Source organism: Mustela lutreola, chromosome 15, assembly GCF_030435805.1.
Source record: "Mustela lutreola isolate mMusLut2 chromosome 15, mMusLut2.pri, whole genome shotgun sequence".
Taxonomy (NCBI): Eukaryota; Metazoa; Chordata; class Mammalia; order Carnivora; family Mustelidae; genus Mustela; species Mustela lutreola.
The window spans coordinates 4,972,637-5,000,498 of NC_081304.1; the positions used below are offsets into that span (position 1 = coordinate 4,972,637).

The following is a 27,862-nucleotide window of genomic DNA, read 5'->3' on the forward strand; positions in this document are numbered from 1 at the left end:
CGTCCTCGGAACCGCTGTGTCCCCACCTTGCAGGCCATGGAGCTGCTGCGCGACGTCGTGGAGGACGTGAAAACCCTCAAAGAAGCCCAGGAAAAGGCGCAGGAGCTCCCAGCGGTGAGGACGGCGGGGACCCCACCTCGAGGATCGCGGAGTCGCCCCTTCCCATGCAGGGCCTGTCCTCACCACTCCACTGCCCCTTCTCAGACCCCCAGGGATCAGAACCGGGTCGGGGATGTTGGGATGATGGGGAGCTGACAACTTCTGATAATATTCTTGGAGCGGATTTCCTCTAAACAAGAATAAAGAAGTGAGGTGGTGGGTGTTGAAAGAGTGGAGCCCAGGAGGGCGGGCTGGGATGGAGAGAGCTCTGCGGTCACACCAGCAGGTGCTCGGCAGCCACACCTTCACTCGGATCTTTTTCTCTCGGAGAAAGATCTAGAACTCCCCTCAGATGGACAGTAGGGGCCCAAAGTACTAGGCAGTGCTGCTATTTCAGGCTCTCCGGAAGCCGCCCAGGGTCTTAGCGCTGGAAGGAGGAGGAGGGACAGTTAGAAGAAGCCCAGGGAGAGGCTCAGGGAGGCCTCAGGGCCCCTGACCCCATTCTGCCCCTCATGCCAGGCCTGAGGCCCAAGCGGGACTCTCCGTTGCTCTGGAAAGCTTTTCTTTTCTTTTTTTTTTTTTTTTTTTAAGATTTTATCCATTTTACAGAGAGAGATCACAAGTGGGCAGAGAGGCAGAGAGAGAGAGAGAGAGAGAGAGAGAAGGAAGCAGGCTCACTGCAGAGCAGAGAACCCGATGTGGGACTTGATCCCAGGACCCTGAGATCATGACCTGAGCCGAAGGCAGAGGCTTAACCCACTGAGCCACCCAGGAGCCCCTGGAAAGCTTTTCTTTTTGAAATGTGGTGTTTGGGGGCTTTTAGATGGTTTTTTCAGACCAAAGCCTTGTTTCACCTTTAGATTCCTACATTCTGGAGCTTTGCAAGGGTCATCCAGAACAACTTTTTGTTGTTCTGTTGTTGTTCGGTTCAACAAGTTTTAGCAATTTGTTTCGGTTCCTTGGGGACGCTTTTCTCTTCAAACCACACAGCCATTCGGACGCTTTGAAGCGCCGGGTCGTTTCTGTCCTGGCGGGGCAAGTCAGCATCATTCTGCAGTGCGGGAATGTTCTGTTCGAGGGGAGGAGAAGTGAATCCCAGGACCAAAGGTTCCCACCCCTGTGCTTGCATTTGCTCTTGGCACAGTGTCCCCCAGGACCGCCACACCTCACTTGCCTGCCTCTTGTTGGCTGGAAAGAAAACGATTTAGCTGACTCAGTGGTCCTGTCTCTACCCCCAGCTCCTGTAAGATCCACACAGCTCCTTTCTTTTCTAGGAGCGCATGTGCGCGGGTGCGCATGCGTGGGCATAAGAGGGTGTGTGTGCGCATGCGTATCTGTGCACGTGTGCGTGGGTGCGCGCGCGCGTGCGTGCGTGTAAGGGCGTGTGTGTGCGCATGCGTGCGTGTAGGGTCCACAGGAGGGGCTGGTTTGATCCTCCACCTCCGAACTCTTCTTCCAGACAGCCTTCCAGCGAATCGATGCTCTAGAGAAGATGGTCAGAGAACGGGATGAATTCCTGGTAATATGGGCGAGTTCTGTGATAAAGGGTCCTCAAGGGGGAGTAGGGGAGGATGTCCAAGCTCCCACCCCAGACGTCTGTGTCCCTCTGAAGTAGGATGAGGCCCTCTGCCCCTGTGGGCGCTGCCCCTGGATAGGGGGGAAATCCTTCCCATCCCAGCCCATGGTTCCCCCAGAGGTCCTCAGGGGACTGGAAACTGGCTGCCCAGGACTCACTGGTCACTTGAAGGACAGTGATGTTGCCTCGGGACTAGGGCTGTGGATTCTGTTAGCTCAGTTCTGTTCCTAAAGCTTTCTGGGATTAAACTTGGGGTGTTTGTGTGTCTGTCTGCCTGCATGTTGTCTGTCACCGTCAGGACCTCGTGGGCCGGAAGATGAGTTTGATGCCTGTTGGAGAAGAAGTCACCATGGTCACCTGGGAGGAGCTGGAGCAAGCCATTACTGACGGCTGGAGGGCCTCACTAGGGGTGAACAAATTGGTGACCTGGGCCCTGGTTTTGGGTGGGGCTTCCCTGGACCTCTCCCTCTTTGCTACTGCACAGTGTTTTCCATTATGTGGATGGTCCTGATTTCATACTTCCTATTATTTAAGGTTTTTTTTTTTCAGTCTTAGAAAAAACCGTGCTCCCGTGTAACCTTCACATGTGCAAACATATTCGTAGGTAGGGTGCATTCTTAAGAAATGGAATGCAGGTTTGTGATTTGGCTCCTTTTGCCAAACTCTCCTCCACAGATAGGGCTCCAAGTTAGATCCTCCCTTCAGCGTGGGAGAGAGCTTGGTCCTCGAGTCCCCACCAGCACTGTCTGTACCCAGTTTTTTCCAGTTGGATGGAAGAATGGCACCTGACTGTAGTTTTGATTCGCTTTTATAGCTTTTCAAAGTTCCTCTACAGCCTGGTCTGAAATGCCTGAGTCCCTTCATGCTTAGTGGACAAAGATGACCGACTTTGGAAATAAAATGTCTGTAGGGGCCCTGTGGCGATGACTTTGACACACAAATGTGTGCATGCGTCTGTCCGTCCCCAGGCAGTGCCCAGGATAATGAAATCATTTTTATTTATTTATTTTGTAAGATTTTATTTATGTATTCGAGAGTGAGAGGGAGGGAGAGTGAAAGAGAGCGTACAAGCAGGAGCAGGGGGAGGGGCAGGGAGAAGCCGACTCCCTGCTGAGAAAGGAGTGAGATGCAGGGCTCAATCCCAGGTCCCTCGGGATCATGACCTGAACCAAAGGCAGATCCTTAGCCTACGGAGCCACCCAGGTGCCCCTCAAATCATTTCTCTATCCCCACCCTTTCTCCATCTGAATAAAATGGCAATTATCAAATGGCCATCGAGGCAAGGATCAGCTGCCCTTCTGGTCTTGGTATTCTCCTTCTGGCTTTGTGCCCCTCCCCTTACTCAGAAAAGTTGCCTATGTCAGTATCCACCTCAACAGGGGGAAGAGAGTGGACCTTTTGGCGCCACCAAGTGGCCATCTGGGGCATGTCAGATAGTACAGGGGTACACAAGACACCCTGTGATTGCTTTTTGAATGGGGGGGGCATCTTCAGAGGAAAGCAGCAGCAGAAGGACTTGGAAGAGGACCCTGCTAGCAAAAGGAATGGCCTAGAAAAAGTTTGCCTCTGCTTTCGCTTGTTTTTTTAAGCCAAAGCTCTTGAAACGTAGCAGTCTCCTGTTTTGAGTGAACGACACATTTTTTTCGGGTGCGAGCAGGACACTTGCCACACCTAGATACGAGCACAACAGAAGCCCCTTTACACACTCCCGCTTGTCCAGAGGTAAGAAAGTGTCTGTTTTGACAGTTGCTCATGCTTGTCAGTAGCCCCAGGAGCAAGGAAGAATAAATATAAATATTAAAAGATTTTTGAGAAGCAACAGAACACGTTCGGCCCTTGTACAGAGCATCACAAGTACAGGAGAGAACATCCCCGTCTGGAGCTGAGAAAACACAACAAAAACGCTGGAGACCAGTGTTGCTTGGACTGTTGGTGGGACCCTTTAACATAAGTGACGAGATTAGGACATTGAAGGTCAGCGTTTTTCAGGTCCACGGTGTGCTCCGGGAGAGGGGCCGTGGCTCTCAGGCGCAGCCGCTCTCAGGCGCGGCCCGCATCGTGAGGGGAGGGTCGGGCTGGAAGCCAGCACGCTGAGTACAGGGGCCATGAGCCTGGAGGAGTAAATCCCATCTCTGGAATGACAGACATGAGGAGGGTGTTGTATTTCCCCCCTAGAGGAGGAAGGCTGCATTTCAGGAGCTCAGACAGAGTAGCGGTGGAAGTCGCCCGTCCCAGGACGTGAGTGAACGCAAGGACATGGACCAGTGCTTTTTCCAAGCACGTATCCCGATGGGCAGCAGGGCCTTCTCTGCAGTTTCGCCAGATCAAGCGAGGATGACCGGGATGCTTCCCCGCCTCCACCTCCTGCCTGGCCTCCTGCTGCTCCTCGTAGTACCTCTAATGGTCAGAAAGAACCAGGAAGAGCCATACCCTGTGGTCACCTGTGGTGATCAGGTCACCAAGGAAGAGCCAGCCCTGTCGTGCTAATCAAAGCTTGCTTAAGGGAGGAAGACGCTTCTTCACTTTGCTGTCTTCGAGATGCAGCCGAGTCTCCCGAGAGAGCCTTGGCCATGGGCGTAACAACAGGAGAACCTTCCGGTGACCCATTACACCAGGTCCGCAGACCTTGAGCACAGACGTTCTTGCATGGAAATAGCAAGTCTGAGCTAAAGGGCATTTTCTCTTCGAAGCTTTGTGGCCTCTACTTTATAACGTAGAAAACCAAAATTAAAGCTTCGTTTCAGGATTCCATCGAGGGCAGGTGATTCCCCCTGTTCCGTTGTGATCGCCATTTCGATATCTTGGGCTTCAGAACCCGAAAAACAGTGGAGCGAGTTAGGAAGGGGCTGCACAGGATTCACCCCGCTTCCAACTACCTGCCCCCGCCATGGCACATCCCCAGGGAAATAGAAATAAACGTTTTAGGACATCTTGGAGTCATGGAAATAGCAGGTTCCATACCTGGGGGGGGGGATCCTGTGAAGGCAGGAAGGACAGAACGTTCCGGCTCAGGAAGGAGTGTGGGGTCCATCGGGCGTAGAGAAGAGCTCATCGTACAACCTCACCGTTCAGATGACAACCTAACAAGGTTCGTGAGAAAGGAGGAACTTAACCATATTTTGCCTCAAAATGAACCCATTGATCACAAAGGTACCAGTGAGAGGGAGGCAGAAGGTTCTACCAAAGAAAAGGGGGAGGCGTACGGCTGCAGAAGCAGAGACAGGAGCGACGTGTTCATGAGTCATGGATGGAATCCTGGCCACCCTTAAGAAGCTACAGGAGGCGTGGAAGCGGGTTGTGCCAAGAGCTTGCAGCATCGCCAGTGCTGCCCGTCACCTTGACCTCAGCCCAGAGCCACTGGCTCTGGAATTCTGACCTTTTGAACTGTTACCATAACAGATTCGTGTTGGTGGAAGTCGCTGAGCTGTGGGGTAATTTGTCCCGGCAGCCATCTGGAACAGCCCCCTGCTTCCTCTTGGGGCGGTTCATGGATGATTGGCTAGGCTGGGCGGTTTAGCAGAACTCCTTCCATTTTGTGCTGCTCTTGGGTCTGAGCGCTGGGCAATAACCTGGACACAATAACCGCAGCACTCGCCTCTGGAGGGTCTTTTTCAGGACTTGCTTTCAGAATCTTTGCCCGGTGTCAGTTTCCTTCCTTCCTTTTTTTGGCGGCAGTTGTTTGCAGTGATTGGTTTCAGTCCTGTAGGCCTTTCTGTGTGATAGGCGGAGCCCTAGGATGGTTGCCAGGATTCCTACCCTCTGCTGTGCACACACAGAATCCCCTCAGGTGTGGGCAGAACCTGCAGGTATGGCGTGGGGGCTGGGGAGGGGGACATCTCTCCTGTAACAAGATCGCTAATAAATTGACTTTGAGTTTAATCACAGGAGGGATCAAATGGTCCTGACCTAATCAGGTGAGCCCTCCTCGAGAAAGTGAAACCAGAGGATTGCCCCCATGGAAGGAGCCGCATGGCTGGGTTTGAGAGTAGCCTATAGGAGCCAAGAACTCCAGCCAAGAGGAGCTGAGTTCTGGCAACAACCCTGAGCCTCAGAGAAGGCCGCAGCCTGGCCTGGATTGCAGGCTGAGGCCCTGAGAGCGAATCCAGATAAAACATGGCCAGACTCATGACCCACGGAAACTGAGATCATAACCTCGTGCGGCTGTCGACGTCTGCTTTCATGGTAACATGTTCTACAGCAGTAGAAAATGAGTCTAGGACCCTGGACTAGTGAATTTTTGGTCTGTGGTTTTGGGGCAGCATCAAGGAGTCGCAGAGCTGGGCCATCATGTCTTACCAGGGAGGCAGCTCTGGACCTCAGAGGGAAGTACTGTGCCCCCAAGCTGGGTAGGCCGGGGCTGGGTGAGGTCCAAAGAGGCTGTGAATCTCTCCTGCTTCCTGGGATCTTGTGGTTTTTTTGCGAGTAGCAAGAAATTGCTTTGCTGAGATTTTGAGGTCTCTTGGTGTCCGGGGAGTACGCACTCACCCTGGGGTGCTGGCTGCCTCCCCCTGGCCAGAGTCCCCGGCCAGCAGTTCGTATGTTCATGGCTTTACAGAGCCGGGCCAACAGATGGGGAGCAAGTTGCAGGCGACATTTAAGATTAGAAGCATCGGGGGTGGGCAGGGTTGTGCCGGGCTGGCTCAGTCGGTAGAGCATACAACTCTTAGATCTTGGGGTTGTGAGTTGGAGTCCCATGTTGAGGGTAGAGATTATGTTAAAAAAAAAATCAAGGGGAAAAAAAAGATTATAATCATTGGAAGCGGGTCCTGACTGAAAGAGGACGGTGATGGGGATCGCAGCACAGCCGCTGGTGAGCCGCTAAAAGAGGGTAGTGGGAAGACTGCTGGCTGCAGCTCATGGAGACACATCTCCCCCTGCGCACACACTTAAAAATTGACTTTTAAAGGAAATAGATTCTGTTTTTAGAGTTATAGGCTCACAACAAAACCGAGTGGAAGGAATAGGAGTGCCTAGTTGGTGGAGCAGTGACAACTGATCACAGGGTTGTAAGTTCAAGCCTCACACTGGGCATGGAGCTTGCTATAAATAGATAGAGAGATAGACAGATAATTTAAAGGGATACCTGGGTGGCTCAGTAGGTTGAGCATCTGCCTTCAGCTCAGGTCACGATCTGAGGATCCTGGGATCCAGCCCCGTGTTGGGGCTCTCTGCTCAGCAGGGAATCTGCTTCTCCCTCTGCCCCTGCCCCTGCTTGTTCTCTTTCAAATAAATCTTAAAAAAAATTAAAAATACATTTAAAGACATTGAGTTAAAGGTGTAGAGGTTTCCCTTATATCTTCGGCCCATACACACACACATAACCTTCCTCACGAACGAGGACCCCACCAGAGCAGTACATGGTTTCAGCTGGTGAACCCACGTGGACACATGATGTCATTCAAAGTCCATAGTTTTTTTTTTTTTTTTTTAAGATGTTATTTATTAGACACAGAGAGAGAGATCACAAGTAGGCAGAGAGGCAGGCAGAGAGAGGGGGGGAAGCAGGCCCCTCGCTGAGCAGAGAGCCCGATGTGGGACTTGATCCCAGGACCCTGAGATCATGACCCAAGCCCAAGGCAGAGGCTTTAACCCACTGAGCCACCCAGGCACCCGCAAAGTCCGTAGTTTTAATCAAGTTCACTCTTGGTGTTATATAATCTATGGGTTTGGACAATGGTGTAATGGCGTAAGACAGCTCCATACACAGTAATTTTGCGGTCCTAAAAGTCCTCTGTGCTCTGCTCCTTCGCTCCCCACTCCCCACTCCCCACTCGCAGCCCCGATCCTTTCCCTGTCTCCTACAGTTTTGCCTTCTCCAGAATGTCGTACCGTTGGAATCACACGGTATGAGGGCTTCTTTCACTTAGCACCGTGCATTTAAGTTTCCTCCATGTCTTTTCATGACGTGATACAGCTCACTTTTTAGCACTGTATAATATTCCGTGGCCTGGGCTGGACCACAGTTAGTCCATCTGTTCATCTACTTAAAGGAAATCTTGGTTGCTTCCGAGTTTGGACAGTTATGCTGTCGGCATCTGTGCACAGGTTTCGGTGTGGACGTAACGTTTTCAGCTCCTTTGGGTGAGTACCAAGGACTGTGATTGCTAGTGTATAGAAAGAGTATGTTTAGTTTTGTAAGAAAAGCGCCACTGTCTTCCACAGTGGCTGCACCATTTTGCATTCCCACCAACAATGAATGAGCAGAGTTTCTGCTGCTCAGGTCCTTGCCAGCGTCTGGTCTTATCCGTGTCCCAGACTTTGACCATACTAACAGGTGTGTAGTGGTGTCCTGTTTTAATTTGCGTGGCTTTGATGACATTCCCGGTATTGGCAATTTGTGACTCTCCTGTCTTGTTCCTCATCGGTCTGTTTAGAGCTTTATCAGTTACATGGATGTACTCAAATACCTTGTTTTTATTGATTTTCTTTGCTGTTTTCTGTCTATTGGTTTGTGCTCTGATCTTCATCATTTCCTTTCTTCTGCTTGCTTTGGATTTAATTTGCTCTTGTTTTGCTAGTTTCCTGAAGTGCACATGGAGGCTTTTCTATTTTGGGACCAGCACTTAGTGCTATAAATATTAAATATGTCCCGAGTATTGCTCCAGCAGCGTCCCTCACGTTCTGGTATGTGGTTCAGAACATTTCCTATATCCCTTTTGGTTTCTTCTTTTGCATCCACAATCTATTCAGCAGTCTGTTATTTTGTTTGTAAATATTTGGGGATTTTCCAGGGATCTTTCTGTCACTAATTTCTAATTTAAGTCCACCGTAGTCAGAGAATATATTGTACAACTTGACTTCTTTTAAATTGATGGCTGTATATCTTATGGCCCAGCGGATGTTCTGTCTTGGTAAATGTTTTGTGTGCACTTGAGCGCAATGTGTCTCCTGCTCTTATAAGGGGAAGTATTCTATAAACGTCCATCAGGTCAAGTAGGTTCTAGTGTTGTTCCAGTTTACTGTATCCGTTAGGGTTAAGCTGTGTTTCCGTCTCCACCCCTCCCAAAAGGTGTTGAAGTCCTGCCTCCCATTATAAATGCAACCTTATTTGGAAATGGGTCTTTGCAGACGATCAAGTTTAGATGAAGTCATTAGGGTGGGCCCTGATCCCATATAAGTGAGTCTATAAAAGGGGGAGTTTGGACAGAAAGACACGTGCAGGGAGAAGACGGCCATCCATCCATAGATGGTCAGGAGAAGACAGCCATAGTGAATGCCTGAGGCCACCAGAGGCCAGAACAGAGCATGGAACAGATTTTCCTTCACCACCTGAGAGAGAACCAAGCCTGTGGACACCCAGATCCCGAACTTCTGGCCTCCAAAGCCGGGAGATGGTACATTTCTGTTGTTCAAGTCACCCAGTCTGTTACCGCAGCTCCAGAAAATGAGTACAGTGTCCTTGCTGATATTCTGCTTACTTGGAAATTAGTGAGAGAAAGGTATTGAAACCTCTGACTCCAGCTGAGGATTTGTCCCTATCTCCCTGTAGGTCTATCAGGCTTTGCTTCACATATTTTGAAGCCCTGCTATTAGGTGCAGAGACATTTAGGAACGTTATGCCCTTTTGATGGATTGATCTCCTTATGTTAAGAAATGACCTTAAAAAAAAAAAAGATGTTATTTATTTGTGATGAGAGAGAGAGAGCATAAGCAGGGGGAGTGGCAGAGGGAGAGGGAGAAGCAGGCTCCCAGCTGGTCAGGGAGCCGGACGTGCAGTTAGATCCCAGGACCCCGGGATCATGAGCTGAGCAGAAGACAGATGCTTAACTGACTGACCCACCCAAATATCCCAAGAAATGACCTTTTCATCCTTAGTAATATTCTTAGCTCTGAAATCTATATTAATTAGTATAGTGATTCCAGCTTTTTTTTTTTTCTTTTTCAAGTGTGAGCATGGTGTATGTTCTCCTGTTCTTTAATGTTTTACCTATTTGTCTATCTGTCTATATGAAGTCTTTTTCTTGTAAGTGGTATGTGGTTGGTCTTGCTTCTTTAACCATTCTGACAACTTTTGATTTTAAAAAAAGATTTTATGTATTTATTCATCCAAGAGAGTAAGAGCACAAGTCAGGGGTTGTGCAGAAGAAGAGGGAGAGGGAGAAACGGACTCCCCACTGAGCAGGGAGCCGAACATGGGGCTCGATCCCAGGACCCTGAGATGATGACCTGAGCCAAAGTCAGATGCTTAACCAGCTGAGGCACCGAGGTGCCCCTGCCAATCTCTGCTTTTTAATCAGTCTGTTTTGATCATTTACATTTAATGTGATTATTGATATAATTAGGGCTGAGCCTGTCATCCTGCTGTTAGTATTCTGTTTGTTCCATCTGCTTTTTGTTACTTTCTCCTTCTTTTTCTACTAATTTTGTATTATTTGAGGATTTTTTTGTTTTTAAACCTCCTCTGTCGGCTTATATTAGCTATAACATCTTTGTTATTTGACTGGTTGCTTTAGAGTTTATAGATTTATACCTCTTTCACGCATCCCAGTTCACCTTCAAGTGATATTCTACCCCTTCACAAATAGTATAAGGACTTTACAATAAAGTATTTCCAAGGGACTTTATTTCTGGGGCCAGCAAACTTTTTGTTAAGGGGACAAGTAAATATTTTAGGTTTTGTGGGTCATGCAGTCTTTGTCACAGTTGCTCAACTCTACTGTTACTGTGTGAAAGCAACCATGAACAATACATAAATGAATGAGTTTGCCTGTGTCCTAATAAAGAGTCATTTACAGAAACAGACGATGGGCTGGGCTTGGCCCATGGGCCCTTGCTTGCTAATGCCTGCTTTATGCTATTGTTGTCCTGCATTTTACTTTTACATTTGTTATGAACCCTACAATACATTGTTCTTGTTTTGTTCAGTCAATTATCTTTCAAAGGGATTTGAGTCCAGAAAAACGGTTCCAGTGCTTGTGACCCCTTTGTGTATAGTCAGGTTTCCATCTGGTATCATTTTCTGTCTGCCTGAAGGATTTTACTTAACATTTCTTTTATGAGTCTTGCTGTTGATGAGTTTCAGCCTGTATTTTTATGTTTGAAAACATCTTTATTTTTCCTGTGCTTTGGTGTTTCATTTTGTTTTCTAGTGGCCTAACACATGGTCTGTTGTGGAAAATGTTCTGTGTGCATGCAAGAGAGTTTATTCAGATCTTGTTGGGTGGAATGTTCTACAGATGTTTGCTGGTCCAGTTGGTCTGTGGTTCACGTCTTTTATTTTATCGTTGATCTTCTGCCTCTTTGTTCTATCCCTATCAAAAGTGGGATATTAAAGTCTGCAACTATTACTGTTGAACTGTCTGTTTCTCCCTTTAATTCCATCAGGTTTTCCTTATGATTGTTAGGACATTGTTGCTTGGTTCATATATATTTTTAAAACTATTATATGGGCGCCTGGGTGGCTCAGTGGGTTAAGCCGCTGCCTTCGGCTCAGGTCATGATCTCTGGGTCCTGGGATCAAGTCCCGCATTGGGCTCTCTGCTCAGCAGGGAGCCTGCTTCCTCCTCTCTCTCTCTCTGCCTGCCTCTCTGCCTACTTGTGATGTCTCTCTGTCAAATAAATAAAAAAGTTAAAAAAAAAAAAACTATTATATCTTCCAGGGCGCCTGGGTGGCTCAGTGGGTTAAGCCTCTGCCTTTGGCTCAAGTTATGATTCCAGGGTCCTGAGATCGAGCCCTGTATCAGGTTCTCTGCTCAGTGGGGAGTCTGCTCCCTCTCCCTCTGCTTCTCCCCAATAAATAAAATCTTTTTTTAAAAAACTTTGCAATAACATAAACTACAAAGTGCATTTTGGAAAAGTTAGAGGAGTTACCTTTCAAATTTTGGCTCTTAAGTTTCTTTTTGTTGTTCTTGTTTTTTATCTGTCAAAAAATATGGTGAGGGGTGTATTGAGAAACAGAAGTTTCCAGTTGGCAGGTTCAATGTGTCAAGATATTCAGTAATGCAAAGGAAAATTTCAAGGGCAAGAATATATTACAAATCAGAGTTTTTGAGCAAGATGAATGGATAAGCAGTTCTATCAGTTGTATCCACAAGAAAGAGGACTCAAAGAAGGCTTGTTTACAGAATCTTCTGTAAGTCAGCGTTGGCTACCTCCAACGATTCATCTTTTTAAAAACAGTATCATAAGCATCCATGTACTTTTCTAAAACCTCTTCTACTCCATTTGATATCCAGTTTCCAGAATGTGTTCCACACTGGCCCATCTTTCTGCCATTCTCAAGCCTCCTTAGGAGTCTCCCAGCAGAACTGTGTTGTTACTGTCTTAATAATTGATTTTGAGATGTTCTGTGTTGCTCAAAGACCCACCATGTTTGTTAAATTCATGAACTAGTTCTCCTTGAAGTCCTTTGAACACACCATTTTCATCAAAATCTGTGAAGTTGGTCCTGACTCTGGCAACTGGATGATCAACACCAGGCTGAGGGAGAACTTCTTCTAGTACATCACCCACCAGCTGAAAATTTGAACACAGGGAGACTGTGTTGTTGGAGCTTATCAAAGACATTCTAGTACCTTCCTTGAACAGACATCAGATCCTGCCACAATTCCTTTCAGTTTAGCTTTCAGTAGAGCCTGTTCAACAAGCAAACCCTGTGAGTTAGGGTACGGTTCTACCACCTAAGGGTACTTCTGTTGTAGGAACAGGATCAACTTTAGTAGCATGATCTTTGTCCTTTAGTTGCAGTAACTCTTTCTGGCCTCCATCTGTAACCAGCTTATGATTGTCAATGATAATTATGACATGTCGGGCATCCTTTCCCTTTGTAGGAAAATATACTTAAGTGTTATGCTGAAGTCTATTATTATCTGAAGGGTGGCAGGACCTTCTTTGATAAGACCAAAGGTCATTTCTTCTCTTATGGGGTTCTTGACGTGAACTGAACTTTTCGGGAACTTTGACCTCATTTTCACACATACAGCAGGTTCTTGACTCATCACTTCTTGGTTATTCAATTGTCCTTAAAGGCACTCTGGGGTCTTGCATTCTTGATCGCCCTAGGACAACAGCATAGACAGCAAGCAATATCCAGAGATGGAGGGCTTGGATATAGGGATCCCAATGATCTTAGGCTTCTGCCTCGTGTTTCTCTTAGGCTGAATATGTCCTGAGCCAACAGCACTCCTGCCACCAGGACACCCATGCTGGTGCTTTCTACCAGGTCCTCCCTGGCCATGGCTGCCTAGTCCCTGGAGAGGGTCTCATGGGCTTCCAGGCCCGAAGAGAAAAGGCTGCACACAGTGAGTGTGGGCCCCCTGGGTCATGCTTTTAAATCCCTTCTGCAAATCTCCGTCTTCTGATTGGAATGATAAAGTAGGTTTACATCTTCCATTTGCTCTTTGTTTTCTACAGGTCTTATGTCTTTTCTGTTCCTCTATTCCTCAATTTTGTCTCTTTCGTGTTAAATAAGTATATTCTAGAGGACTGTTTTAATTCTCTTGTTTCTTTTACTGTATGTTTCGTTTGGGTGATTTTTTTAGAGTCTTACTTATTTATTTGAGAGAGAGAGAGGGAGAGGCACAATCAGGGGAGGGGCAGAGGGAGAAGCAGAGTCCCATGCGGGGCTCAATCCCAGGACCCTCAGATCCTGACCTGAGCCAGAGGCAGATGATTCATGGACCAAGTCACCCAGGCGCCTGTGGTTGTTGGGGTTTTTTTAGTGGCTCTGAAAGCAGAGTTCAGTGTAGAGCTGATGATTCTCCACTTCTGAGGCAACACCTTTCTCAATACTGTCCCCTGAACTGAGGTTTTTCCAAACTGGCTGACAGAAACAGGCACGGTTCCCAGCCCTGTGAGAGTCTGGCACTGTTCCCTCCAGCCTTGCAGATGGCTCTTGTTCCAGCCTTGGGTAGTCTCCTCACATACACACGCTGATCATTTCTGTGCTGAACATCTACAGATCTCCTGAATCCTCTCTATGTGTATCTCCTTTCCTTTTTTTTTTTTTTTTTAAAGATTTATTTATTAAGAGAGAGAACATGAGCCAAGGAAGGGGCAAGAGGGAGAGAGAGAGGGAATCCTCACGCAGACTCCCCTTTCCCGCTGAGTGTGGAGCTTGACACGGGGCTTGATGCCAGGACCTTGAGACCATGACCTGAGCGGAACTCAAGAGTCGTAAACTCTCAACCAACAGCCACCCAGACGTCCCCTGCACCTCCTTTCTTTCTGATACTCTCTCGTGTGAACTCACATTGCCTCAGTCTGCCTGAACGTTCAGGTCTGTCTCCTCAACTCAGGGAATCCCTCGCCTAGGATGGCAGCCTAGAAACTCCACTGGAATGGCAGTAAGCCGAGGCAACACGAGGGCTCCCATAGCTTGTCTCCACATCTTTCAGGGATGGCTGGCCTTCACTAGCTCATATCCAGTGTCTAGAAAACCACCATTTCATAGTTTAGGATTTTTTTTTGTTTTGGTTTGGTTTTTGGTTTTGAGTTGCTATAAACAGGAGGAGGGTAAGTCCAATTCCTGTTATTCTGTTTGGACTAGAAATGGAAATAGTTCATCATTTTTTAACAGATTGTATTGTACTCTGTGGGTGTGCCCCCTACAATTGTCAGTCCCCTATTGATAACCTGTTTGCATAAGCGGTGCCACAGACTGGACGAATGTCCTGGAAGCCCTTTGTAAGAGTCCGTAGAGGAGACCTCAGCGATGGAACTTCCAGGCCCCGGAGTTTATGCGTTTACATTTTGGATACATGGTTCACTTGCCTGGCAGTGATACTTTTGCCATCAATAACGGGCCAATGATGGGACAAACTTTATATTGTGAACTTAATAAATGACTCATGTTTTATTTGTAGGCGGAGCAATAGTTATAGTAGATCGCTGGTATTGTCCAGGACTTCCTGCTGTCTTTTTTTTTTTTTTTAAGATTTTATTTATTTGACAGACAGAGATCACACGTAGGCAGAGAGAGAGGGAGAAGCAGGCTCCCTGCCGAGCAGAAAGCCTGACACGGGGCTCGATCCCAGGACCCTGGGATCATGACCTGAGCTGAAGGCAGAGGCTTTAACCCACTGAACCACCCAGGCGCCCCTTTTCCTGCTGTCTTTTATGAGGGCAATTGACATATTATGATGCCATTTGCAAATGTGCAGATTCTCAAAGCCTTGAAGACGTATCCTTCAAGAATGTCAGAGTTTTTGTGTCTAGCCTAGTTTGGGGACTAGAGGGTATCCTTCTCCAAAAGCCCCAAGTCACCCTAATCCAATGTCCCGGATGTTCTTGCCTTCGTGTCTTAGCGTGAGGGAGTCCTTTCTACCTGCAGCTGCTGACTTCTCTCTTCCTCTTCACCCAGGGCTCAGAGACAATGACGGGACTCCCTCAGCGCAGAGGGCACGCGTCCGCAACGTCAGATGACATACTTCAAGGCGGAGTCCCCATCAAGCGGTCAAGTGCTGACCGGGCTGTGGATTCTCCCCGTGCTTATGGCTCAGATCAGACCTTTTCAGGACTTGGTGGAGTAAGAAACCCCTCTGAAGGGGTCACCAGGGAACAAGGCAGAGGTGCCTCGGCTGCCACATTCCCTGCTAGAGAACAGCACCCCAGGGCCCGTAACGAAGCTGGCCTGGCAAAGACCCATCACCCATCTGCATCCCAATCCAGAGTAGAGTCAGATCGCCCCAGGACGAGAGAGCTGCCGTTGCACAGCTCAGCCCATCTAAGAAAAGAGGAACGAGAAGCACAGCCTGGTCCCACCCTACAGGACCTATCCTCAGGCCCTGTGGCCGGAGATGAGCATCAAGGTCACCCAGATCAGCACTGGGGGGTGGATGCAAGCCTGGGTCGAATCCAGCCCGGGCCGGATCAGCATGGATTGGGACCACATGGCGTGGACCCACTGGTGTGGCAGCATCCCAGGACTTACCCACGTGCTGTGGTACCGCACAGCGTGGGTCAGCTCGGTGTGATGCCACCTGGGATGGATGAGTGGGGCTTGGTAACACCTGGCCCGGATCAGTATGGGATGGTGCCACCAGTAGTACCCGGCACACACCAGCAAGGATGGGAACTACCTAGCCCAGTTCAGCCTGGTACGGTTCCACCTGGCGCATATCAGTATGACACAGGACTTCCTGGCACAGCCCAACAGCCTGGTGTGGATCCGCGCGGATGGGTGCCCCTGGCTGCAGATCAGCGTGGATTTTTAATACCTGGTGTGGATCAACAGGGATTGGTTCCACACCTCACACATCAACGTGGTTTGGCATCCCCTGGTTTGATGCAAGTTGTTGCAGATCGGCAAGGTTTTGTACAGCCCAGCTTGGAAACATCTGAGTTCACTCATCCTCACACAGATCAGCATGATATAATACAGCCTGGGCCAGACCAGCATGGTTTGGTACCAGCGGGAGCCGGTCAGCGTGGTTTGGTGCAGCCTGGTGCAGATCGGCATGGTTTGGTCCAGACTCTTGTAGATCCAAGTGGTTTGGTCCAGCCTGGTGCTGATCTACCTGATTGGGCACAGCCTGGTGCATATCCCAGTGACTGGGGACAGCCTGTTGCGTATCCTTTTGACTCGGTACAGCCCAATGTATACCCATCTGGTTTGGTCCAGCCAAGTGCAGTTCAGCCTGGTTTGACACAATCTGGAATAGGTCAGCAAGATTCAGCCCAACTTAGAACGGATCAGCGCACTTTGGTGGAGCCTGAAATGGATGAACATGGTTTGGTCCAAGTTGGAATGGATCACCGTGTTTTGTTCCAGCCTGGCACGGTTCGGCCTACTTTAATGCAGCCTGGTGCAGGTCAGCGTGGTTTGGTCCAACCTGTTATAAGTCAGCATGATTTGGCTGTCCAACCTGGAATAGATCAGCGTGAGTCATTCCAACTTGGCATGGATCAGCGTGGTTTGGTGCAGCCTGGCTTGGTACAGCCTGGCATGGATCAGCGTGGTTTGGTGCAACCTGGTGCAGGTCAGCCTAGCATGGATCAGCGTGGTTTGGTGCAACCTGGCGCAGGTCAGCCTGGCATGGATCAGCGTGGTTTGGTGCAACCTGGTGCAGGTCAGCCTGGCTTGGCACAGCCTGGCATGGATCAGCGTGGTTTGGTGCAACCTGGTGCAGGTCAGCCTGGCTTGGCACAGCCTGGCATGGATCAGCGTGGTTTGATGCAACCTGGCGCAGGTCAGCCTGGCATGGATCAGCGTAGTTTGGTGCAACCTGGTGCAGGTCAGCCTGGCTTGGCGCAGCCTGGCATGGATCAGCGTGGTTTGGTGCAACCTGGTGCAGGTCAGCCTGGCTTGGTGCAACCGGGCATGGATCAGCGTGGTTTGGTGCAACCTGGTGCAGGTCAGCCTGGCTTGGCACAGCCTGGCGTGGATCAGCGTGGTTTGGTGCAACCTGGTGCAGGTCAGCCTGGCATGGATCAGCGTGGTTTGGTGCAACCTGGTGCAGGTCAGCCTGGCTTGGTGCAACCGGGCATGGATCAGCGTGGTTTGGTGCAACCTGGTGCAGGTCAGCCTGGCTTGGCACAACCTGGCATGGATCAGCGTGGTTTGCTGCAACCTGGTGCAGGTCAGCCTGGCTTGGTGCAACCGGGCATGGATCAGCGTGGTTTGGTGCAACCTGGTGCAGGTCAGCCTGGCTTGGCGCAACCTGGCATGGATCAGCGTGGTTTGGTGCAACCTGGTGCAGGTCAGCCTGGCTTGGTGCAACCGGGCATGGATCAGCGTGGTTTGGTGCAACCTGGTGCAGGTCAGCCTGGCTTGGCACAGCCTGGCGTGGATCAGCGTGGTTTGGTGCAACCTGGTGCAGGTCAGCCTGGCTTGGTGCAACCGGGCATGGATCAGCGTGGTTTGCTGCAACCTGGTGCAGGTCAGCCTGGCTTGGCACAGCCTGGCTTGGATCAGCGTGGTTTGGTGCAACCTGGTGCAGGTCAGCCTGGCTTGGCACAGCTTGGCATGGATCAGCATGGTTTGGTGCAACCTGGTGCAGGTCAGCCTGGCTTGGTGCAACCGGGCATGGATCAGCGTGCTTTGGTGCAACCTGGTGCAGGTCAGCCTGGCTTGGCACAGCCAGGCATGAATCAGCGTGGTTTGGTGCATACTGGCACAGGTCAGCCTGGCTTGGCACAGCCTGGCATGGATCAGCGTGGTTTGGTGCAACCTGGTGCAGGTCAGCCTGGCATGGATCAGCGTGGTTTGGTGCAACCTGGCATAGGTCAGCCTCGCTTGGCACAGCCTGGCATGGATCAGCGTGGTTTGGTGCAACCTGGCTTGGCACAGCCTGGCATGGATCAGCATGGTTTGGCGCAACGTGGCATAGGTCAGCCTGGCTTGGCACAGCCTGGCATGGATCAGCGTGGTTTGGTGCAACCTGGCACTGTTCAGCCTGACATGGCACAGCCTGGCGTGGATCAGCGTGGTTTGGTGCAACCTGGCGCAGGTCAGCCTGGCTTGGCACAGCCTGGCATGGATCAGCATGGTTTGGTGCAACCTGGTGCAGGTCAGCCTGGCTTGGCACAGCCTGGCGTGGATCAGCGTGGTTTGGTGCAACCTGGTTCAGGTCAGCCTGGCTTGGCACAGCCTGGCGTGGATCAGCGTGGTTTGGTGCAACCTGGTGCAGGTCAGCCTGGCTTGGCACAGCCTGGCATGGATCAGCATGGTTTGGTGCAACCTGGTGCAGGTCAGCCTGGCTTGGCACAGCCTGGCATGGATCATCGTGGTTTTGTGCAACCTGGCACAGGTCAGCCTGGCATGGCGCAGCCTGCAATGGACCAGCGTGGTTTGGTGCAACCTGGCGCAGGTCAACCTGGCATAGGTCAACATGGTTTGTTGCAACCTGGCACAGGTCAGTCAGTCTTGGTGCAGCCTGGCATGGATCAGCGTGGTTTGGTGCAACCTGGCGCCGGTCAGCCTGCCTTGGTGCAGCCTGGCATGGATCAGCGTGGTTTGGTGCATCCTCATGCTGGTCAGCCTGGCATGGATCAACATGGTTTGGTGCGACCTGGCGTGGATCAGCGTGGTTTCGCACAACCTAGTGCTGGTCAGCCTGGTTGGGCACAGCCTGACATGGGTCATCGTGGTTTGGTGCAACCTGGCACTGGTCAGCCTGGCTTGGCACAGCCTGGCATGGATCATCGTGGTTTTGTGCAACCTGGTGCAGGTCAGCCTGGCTTGGCGCAGCCTGGCATCGATCAGCGTGGGTTGGTGCAACGTGGCACAGGTCGGCCTGGCTTGATGCAGCCTGGCACAGATCACCGTGGTTTGGCACAACCTGGCGTAGCTCAGCCTGGTTTGGTGCAGCCTGGCATTGATCGGCGCGGGTTGGTGCAACCTGGTGCAGGCCAGCCTGGCTTGGCACCGCCTGGCATGGATCATCGTGATTTGGTGCAGCCTGGTGCAGGTCAGCCTGGCGTGGCACATCCGGGCATGGACCATCATGGTTTGGTGCATCCTGGCGTAGGTCAGCCTGTCTTGGCACAGCCTGGCATGGATCAGCGTGGTTTGGTGCAAACTGGCACAGGTCAGCCTGGCTTGGCACAGCCAGGCATGGATCAGCGTGGTTTGGTGCAAACTGGCACAGGTCAGCCTGGCTTGGCACAGCCAGGCATGGACCAGCGTGGTTTGGTGCAAACTGGCACAGGTCATCCTGGTTTGGCACAGCCTGGCATGGATCAGCGTGGTTTGGTGCAAACTGGCACAGGTCAGCCTGTCTTGGCACAGCCAGGCATGGACCAGCGTGGTTTGGTGCAAACTGGCGCAGGTCAGCCTGGTTTGGCACAGCCTGGCATGGATCAGCATGGTTTGGTGCAACCTGGCGCAGGTCAGCCTGGCTTGGCACAGCCTAGCATGGACCAGCGTGGGTTAGTGCAACATGGCGCAGGTCAGCCTGGCTCGGTGCAGCCTGGCATGGATCAGCATGGTTTGGTGCAACCTGGCATGGGTCAGCCTGGCTCGGCGCAGCCTGGCATGGATCAGCATGGTTTGGTGCAACCTGGCATGGGTCAGCCTGGCTCGGTGCAGCCTGGCATGGATCAGCATGGTTTGGTGCAACCTGGCACAGGTCAGCCTGGCTTGGCACAGCCAGGCATGGATCAGCGTGGTTTGGTGCAACCTGGCGCAGGTCAGCCTGGCTTGGCACAGCCGAGCATGGATCAGCGTGGTTTAGTGCAACCTGGCACAGGTCAGCTTGGCTTGGCACAGCCTGGCATGGATCAGCGTGGTTTGGTGCATACTGGCACAGGTCAGCCTGGCTTGGCACAGCCAGGCACGGATCAGCGTGGTTTGGTGCAACCTGGCGCAGGTCAGCCTGGTTTGGCACAGCCTGGCATGGACCAGCGTGGTTTGGTGCAACCTGGCGCAGGTCAGCCTGGCTCGGCACAGCCTGGCATGGATCAGCGTGGTTTGGTGCAACCTGGCATGGGTCAGCCTGGCTCGGCGCAGCCTGGCATGGATCAGCGTGGTTTGGTGCAACCTGGTACGGGTCAGCCTGGCTCGGCGCAGCCTGGCACGGACCATCGTGGTTTGGTGCAACCTGGCGCAGGTCAGCCTGGCTCGGCGCAGCCTGGCATGGATCAGCGTGGTTTGGTGCAACCTGGTACGGGTCAGCCTGGCTCGGCGCAGCCTGGCATGGATCAGCGTGGTTTGGTGCAACCTGGCGCAGGTCAGCCTGGCTCGGCGCAGCCTGGCATGGACCATCGTGGTTTGGTGCAACCTGGCGCGGGTCAGCCTCGCTTGGCGCAGCCTGGCATGGACCATCGTGGTTTGGTGCAACCTGGCGCGGGTCAGCCTCGCTTGGCGCAGCCTGGCATGGACCATCGTGGTTTGGTGCAACCTGGCGCAGGTCAGCCTCGCTTGGCGCAGCCTGGCATGGACCATCGTGGTTTGGTGCAGCCTGGTACAGGTCAGCCTGGCTTGGTGCAGCCTGTAATGAATCAACGGGATTTGGTCCTACCTGGTGCAGGTCAGCATGGTTTGGCCCAACCTAGAGTGGATCAGCGTGGGTTGGTACAACCTGGTGCAGCTCAGCCTGGTATGGTCCTACCTAGAATGGATCAGGGTGGGTTGGTACAACCTGGTACAGGTCAGCCTGGCTTGGTGCAGCCTGTACTGGATCAACGTGGGTTGGTGCAACCTGGTGCAGGTCAACCTCGTTTGGTTCGGCCTGGCATAGTTCAGCCTGCTTTGGTCCAGCCTGGTGCAGGTCAGGGTGGTTTGGTCCAACCTGGTACAGATCAGCTTGGTTTAGGGCATCGTGGAGTGGATCAGCGTGGCTTGGTGCAGGCTGGCACAGATCCACGTGGCTTTTCTCAACCTGGAGCATATCCTCCTGGATTGATTCAACCTGGCGCATATCCACTTGATTTGGTACAGCCTGGTGCCTATCCACGTGGTTTGGTCCAACCTGGTGCTTATCCACAAGGTTTGGGTCAATCTAGTGCCTATCCTCGTGGTTCAGTTCCACCTGGTGCCTATCCTCGTGGTTTGATCCAGCCTGGTACATATCCACACAGTTTCATGCAGCCTAGTACTGATCAGCGTGGTTTGGTTCAACCTGAAATTGATCAGTATGGCTTGAGGCAGCCTGGTACCGGACAACCAGGTGTGATACCAGCAGGCACAGGGCTGCGTGGCTTTCCAGCATTTGCCCCAGATTTTCCAAGATCTTTAGCACATCCATATCACCCTGGTGTAATACCTCCTGGCAGATATCAACATGGTCAGGTGTCAACACTCCTAGCCAATCAAGGTTTGGCATCACCAGGTATTGGCCAGAAGGGTTTATCAGAAACTTACCAGCAAGGTTTGTTACATCGTGGCACAGACCAGCATGGCCTGACACCATTAAGCCCCCATGTGGGATCTGTACAGCGAGCTCAACAGCATTTGGTTTCGCCTGGCCCAGATCAGCATGGCCAGGGACAAGCAGGCACAGAACAGCAAGACCATGTATCCTCTATCCCAGAATCCTGGGACCGATCCTATCCTGGCCCTCACGGCCCAGATGTCCTGGAGGTAGATCCACGTGTCCAGATGGGTTTGGATCCAAAACAAATACATGCCTCAGGCCAGCCTGCCTTTCCCAGGAGCGCAGACTTTCTCAGCGACCTCCATGGAGTTTCCTCCGAAAAGAGCGATTTCCAGAGCGAGAGACGAGACTCGCTGGATAAATTAGCTCCGACCTTCCCCATGGCAGTGGAAACATTTCGTCTGATGGGAGAGCTCCTTGGCCTCTATGTAGAGCTCAAGGAGAACATGAAGGAGCTGGACGAGGAGCAGGCTGGCCAGACCGACCTAGAGAAGATCCAGTACCTGCTCGGCCTCATGGGTGGGTTCCAGGGGTGCAGAAGAGGGGCTGCTGTCTGTGTATCCGGCATCCCCTGGCCTCCTCTGGCTGCTGGTCTGCTTCCTGAGTCGCTGCAAATAGCATGTCCCTTCTTAGCATTTCTGGGCTCTACTATAGCCTTTGGGGTCCAAAAGTTGGAATTAAACGACTCGGAGCGAAGCAGCCTCAGGAGGAGAGAGGCGGTTCGGATGCCCTGGCCGACTATCCGGACGGCCGTGGGGGCCGGTGGGAGGATGGAGGAGGATGCCGAAGAGGTCAACTTCACCTTGGTCCGTGCGGAGCGGATGGGCCCAGAGAATAGTTAAGATTTGAGAGTTGGGTGGGAAGTGTGGGTTAGTAGCCCCAAAGTCCTTCAGGATAGTAAGCATTAGGTGGATTTTTTTAGAGGGTAAGGACACCCCTCTTTCCTTTCGTCCCATCCCCCCTCCCCAGTCACCGGGAAAAGCAGAAGTGGGGTGTCCTGCTGTTTGCTGGCGGGGGTGGGGGGCCTTCGCCATGGGGGCTGGGAACAGGGATTGTGGGGGCTTCACCATGGGGGCTGGAAACAGGGGTTGGGAGATCCCTGCTGGAGATCTAACCCTTTTGACGAATAAGGCCTCCATTATTCACAGTCAAGAAGGCTATACCCCCAGACCTGCAGGAACAGCTGAACACCTTAAAGTCCTTAACCAAAGAAGTTCGGCAGGAGAAAGCAAAGGTAAGTAAAGAAGTCCTGCGCGCTCTGCCTTTGAGGGCCTGCGGCCCCACTCGCCACTGGTATTTTGATGGACGGCGCCATCCTTGGGCTGGCATTATTATCTCGTTGGATTTTCACAAGCCTCTCAGGTAGGAAATGTCCCTCAGGTGACATCATGCTCAGTTCCAGGGTCTCACACCGCATGCTCGAAGCTGTTGAGACCCGGCGGAGCCATCAAGGAGGCCAGTGCTCTTTCATTACGTGGGGGCCGCTTCCAACAAAGCCCATTGGGAGTACAGCAGCCTTGGAGCCAAGTCTGGGGGACTCTCGGGACCAGTGGCCATGGCAATGGGCTACCCGGATCTTCAGTGGTTTTATTTTATTTATTTCATTGATTAATTAATTAATTAATTAATTAGAAAGAGAGATCACAAGTAGGCAGAGGGGCAGACAGAGAGGGGGAAGCAGGCTCCCCGCTGAGCAGAGAGCCCGATGTGGGGCTCGATTCCAGGACCCAGGACCCTGAGATCATGACCTGAGATGAAGGCAGCGGCTTAACCTACTGAGCCCCCCAGGTGCCCCTCTTCAGTGGTTCTTAACGCCAGCTGTCCACAGCCGTGGGACGGATGGATAGAAGGGTGGGCAGATGGATGGATGGATGTCCAGAAGGGACAGACTGACCAATGGTTCTTGTTAGAGGCTTGCATCAGGACGCGGACTCGGGAAAGGGGCTTGCTCGGGCTGCGGACACATATGCAGAAGGCCAAGAACTTGGGCCCAAGCCTGACCTTCCTCTTCCGCTGGGTTTGTAGATGGAGAGGATGCAGAAGATCCTGGAGGACAACGGTGAACACGGAACAGGAAAAGACCTGAAGAATGGCTCGCTGAGCTTGCAGCTGGGAATCCTCAGGTAAAACACTCCTGCTGAGTGCAACTTGTGTCTGGGCATCGCCTCGCCCCAGCCAAGGAGGTGTTGGCAGCCTTTGGCTCACTCACAGTCTGAACTGGCCCCTGTCTTTGACCCTGGCTGTGTCTGCCCTTCAGGGTGTCCATATGTAGTTCAAGTAGCTGGTAGAAGTTTTCGAGGTTCTTAAAACCATCCAGCAGGGGCACCTGGGTGGCTCAGTGGATTAATTCCTCTGCCTTCAGCTCAGGTCATGATCCCAGGGTCCTGGAATGGAGCCCCACATCAGGCTCCCTGCTCAGCGAGGAGCCTGCTTCTCCCTCTCTCTCTGCCTGCCTCTTTGCCTGCTTGTGATCTCTGTCTGTCAAATAAATAAATAAAATATTTTAAAACAATTTAAAACAAAACAACAAAAAAACCAGTCCAGCAGCAGCAGTCTCTCCCCAGACGGAAGCTGGAGGAGAGCACGTGTCAGAGCCCCCTCAGGGCCCTCTCACGGCGGGTGGGGGGGGGGCGGTCCCACCCCCTAGAAACCTCTCAGGTCGGCACGTGGGCACCCACTTTCCGGACAAGCAGTGCCCGGAACTCCCTAGATAGAGCCTGCCGTGGGGTGGGCCCAAGAGCCGTGGTGCGCATCCTCTGTCCCTCGTGGGACATGTGGGCCCAGACCGTGGGATGGGTGGTGGCGCCAGACCGTCTCTTCTGCACGTCTCTCAGAGTGACCGTGGCTGACATCGAGAAGGAACTGGCCGAGCTGAGGGAAAGCCAAGAGCGGGGCAAGGTCAGCATGGAGCACTCGGTCTCCGAAGCCTCCCTCTACCTGCAGGACCAGGTGAGACCAGGCTCTTCTCAGTCGGCCATGGAGGGCGGGGCTATGGTCGCACCCTCTGCAAACGCTTTCGCCCATTCTGTGGGCTCTTTCCATCCTCTTGTTAGTGTCTGCCTTTACGATTTTATGTATTTATTTGAGAAAAAGAGAGAGAGCACAAGCGGGGGGAGGGAGCAGAGGGAGGGATAAGCAGACTCTGTGCAGGTGTGAAACCGACTCGGGGCTCGATCCCATGACCCTGAGATCATGACCTGAGGGGAAAGCAAGAATCAGACACTTAACTAACTGAGCCACCCAGGCGCTCCGATAGCATCTGCCTTTAAATCTTGAGGGATGCTATCGCCGGTCGTCCCAGACTCCCACTGAAGAGCGTCCGGACCAGGACTGGCCCTGTGAGTACTTGCAGGAGGACCGGATGGGAAAAGCCACGGGGCCACGGGGACTGATGTCAGGAGTGCCTCAGGGATAGAGGCCCGGTTCTGGGCCACTCCCACACCCCACCAGCATGTACCATGTCTTGACCCCAAAGCCACTTGTCCAGTGTGAGGCTCTAGGAGTAGAAGATCATGTCCACAGCTCACGTCTAAGCTTAGCAACCTCCAGGGCTCTCCCGGGAGCCACACTCTGCCCTGGGCAGGCCCGGCTCCCAGCACAGCCTCTTCAGGGCACTGGCCTCCAGTCTCCCCATCTGCCGCCATCTCCGCTTCCTGCCTCTGAATACACAGCTGCGCTCCCACGCTGCCCCTTGTCCCAGAATGTCCTTGTCACCCCCACTTACCCAGCGGGCTCCAACTTACCCCTCACAACTCCACTGAAAAGCCCATACTTCGAGGAGGCACCTTTCTCTCTTCTAGAGAATCAGTCTGTCCTTTTAGCCCACGGGCCCTCTGCCACGCTTACGGACACTTCCGAAGAGTGCCGGTTCTTCTGGGAGCAGGCAGGAGTCTCACTGAGCTCAGGCACAGGGGAGCTTGGTTGAAAGAACATCGGTGTGGGGGGAGGCTAGAAAAGGCAGACCTTCCAGGTCAAGGGGGCAGTCTGGCCGGGGCTGCCCGGGCTCCATCCTTCATGTCCGGTTCTGTGCGCACCTGTGCTTCTGTGTCCCCGTCCGTACCCGTTTCTCTCCAACACCTCCACATCTCCTTCCCACCGTGCTCCCAGCCAGCCTTTGCATATGGCCCACAAGGGCTGCCTTGGCCCCGCGATGTTACACGCTTCCAATAGAGGGGGTTCAGTTGGCCCAGCCCCTCTCTGAGCCAGGCAAGAGGTCCCACGGCTGTGGGACTGGCTGACCCAGAACCGGGTGCCGACCCGGGACCCGTCATGTGCGGTGATGCACAGGGACTGCGGGAAACAGAAGAGGACAGGAGAGCCAGGGGAAGGCGTCTGCTCCCGCCCAGAGCAGGAGAGACCCCTGCAGCAGAAGTAGCACCCGTCCCACTGATTTCTTGTTACTGAATCCCGGCTGGGAACAGAGCATGTGTGAGCAGCAGAGGGCCCAGAGCTGTGTCTGGGTGTCATCAAGCTCCTGTAAGTGTTGGTGGACTAACAGATGTCACCACTCGAGGGTTTAGCTAGAGAGACATGTCCTCACACCAGATCAACGAGCTGACTAGAGAAAGGTCCGGAGACCTCCATCCTGTAAGGGTTTTATTCAGCATCAGGGCGTCCTCGCCGAGAACTCTGTTCACTACTTAACAGACGGACCCTGGGCGCCTCTCCTACATGCACTGCGCTCTGAGGGGCCCTGGCAGGGGCAGTGACTGCCTGAATCACGTGGGGGCTGGCGATATGGACAGATCGCGGCCGTGTGGACAGATCGCGGCCATGCCTCACTCACTGCTCTGCACCTGCCTTCTTGCCCACACCCAGCTTGACAAGCTCAGGGCGATTATCGAGAACATGCTGGCCTCATCTTCTACGCTGCTGTCCCTGAGCATGGCTCCTCACAAGACGCTGTCCACTTTGGAACCTGGCCAGATTGACCCGGAGGCCACCTGCCCTGCCTGCAGCCTGGACCTGAGCCACCAGGTCAGCACGCTGGTGCAGCGCTACGAGCAGCTTCAGGACATGGTCAACAATCTGGCTGCCTCCCGGCCCTCCAAGAAAGCCAAGCTCCAGAGCCAGGTGACTCCCACTGGCGCCCCCCTCCTGGCATGGCCTCCTGTGCCCCACGGCGGGGAGCCACAGCCTGGAGACCCACAAACCAAGGAGTGGCTGATGGCGCTTAACTGGCCTCAGGGCCAGCTTGCCAAGGTGGAGCCCTTTACTGACCCCACACAAGTCCCTGGTCCTTTCACTGGGTCACAGCGAGGGCAGGAGCAGCACTAGCTCTGGGGACATGAGACCATGGCGAAACCCTGGCTCCGTGGGGATGAGGCCATGCATTCATGTGCCTCGGGGGACACTGGCATAGCAGGTTCCTTGACACAGTATACAGTATCCCAGTCCCCTTCTCAATTCCCCAGCGAAGGGCAGTCTTGCTGGTGGGGGCAGGGAGAGTCTCTAGAGTCCCTGAGTCCTGCCTCTTAGGCTCTGGAGTTGAGATCCTGCTCAGGGCAGGTGGGAAGACAGTAGCCCACACCCCAGCTCTCAGGAGCCACAGGGCAGCACACCGCTCTGGAGCCTCGATCGCCTCTGCTGGGCACCCCCTCCAGGGGGCCAGGTCCCTCAAGGCTGGACCATGGGGAAGTGGGGGCTGAAGCTCACATGCCGGGGTGGGGGACACACAGAGCAGAGAGCCTGCCACGGTCTGGGGGGCATTGTGGAGAGCCAGAAGGGGGCCCAAATTTGGCCTTCCTGCTGGGTGGTTTCTTAAAAATTTTATTTATTTGAGAGAGAGAGTGCACGAGCAGGGGGAGAGGGAGACGCAGACTGCCCTGCTGAGCAGGGAGCTGGGCACAGGGCTGGAGCCCGGGACCCTGGAACGACCATGACCTGAGCCGAAGGCAGCCACTTCACCGCCTGAACCAGCCAGCCAGGAGCCTCCGGGCGATGTTCTAAGGGCTGCCCCGGCGGGGCAGTAACACCACGCAGCGGCCCCAGGGAGCCTGCCTTTGTGCCTCTTGCCACAGGATGAAGAGCTGCTGGGCCACGTCCAGAGCGCCATCCTGCAGGTGCAGGGCGACTGCGAGAAGCTCTACATCACCACCAGCAGCCTCATCGAAGACCACCGGCAGAAGCAGAAGGACATTGACGTGAGGGGCCCGTGGGTGGCTGGGGTGGGGGGGGGGGGGCGAGGCCGTTGCCATCCTGGCTCCTCGTTCTCCGCGCCCCCGCCTCCCAGGTGCTGTACCAGGGCATAGAGAAGCTCGAGAAGGAAAAGGCCAACAGAGAGCACCTGGAGATGGAGATTGACGTGGTAAGGGCGGGCCAGGCCCAGAAGAGCCGCTCTGTGTCCCGAGAGGTCTCACGGGGCCTTCTTTGAAAGGCCAGGAGTAGAGCGGAGCCCGGGGGGAGCTCAGTGTCCAGGCTTGTTGCAGGGCCA

General features: G+C 52.9%; 1 protein-coding gene and 1 pseudogene across 1 annotated transcript in view; one reads left to right on the top strand and one right to left on the bottom strand.

Annotated features, from left to right (window-relative positions):
* The window catches only part of QRICH2 (glutamine rich 2), a 35,391-nt gene that overhangs the window by 1,499 nt on the left and 6,030 nt on the right, over nt 1–27,862 (top strand). The window contains exons 2-13 of the mRNA XM_059150351.1: nt 34–114; nt 1,559–1,618; nt 1,974–2,084; nt 14,976–18,237; nt 19,888–19,983; nt 20,914–21,948; nt 22,578–22,663; nt 23,455–23,552; nt 24,264–24,378; nt 26,248–26,502; nt 27,450–27,572; nt 27,662–27,736. Of these exons, the coding sequence (XP_059006334.1) occupies nt 34–114; nt 1,559–1,618; nt 1,974–2,084; nt 14,976–18,237; nt 19,888–19,983; nt 20,914–21,948; nt 22,578–22,663; nt 23,455–23,552; nt 24,264–24,378; nt 26,248–26,502; nt 27,450–27,572; nt 27,662–27,736 (5,397 nt within the window). The remainder of the gene's footprint in view (nt 1–33; nt 115–1,558; nt 1,619–1,973; nt 2,085–14,975; nt 18,238–19,887; nt 19,984–20,913; nt 21,949–22,577; nt 22,664–23,454; nt 23,553–24,263; nt 24,379–26,247; nt 26,503–27,449; nt 27,573–27,661; nt 27,737–27,862) is intronic.
* Nucleotides 11,734–12,609, bottom strand: LOC131817009 (cytosolic 5'-nucleotidase 3A-like; annotated as a pseudogene).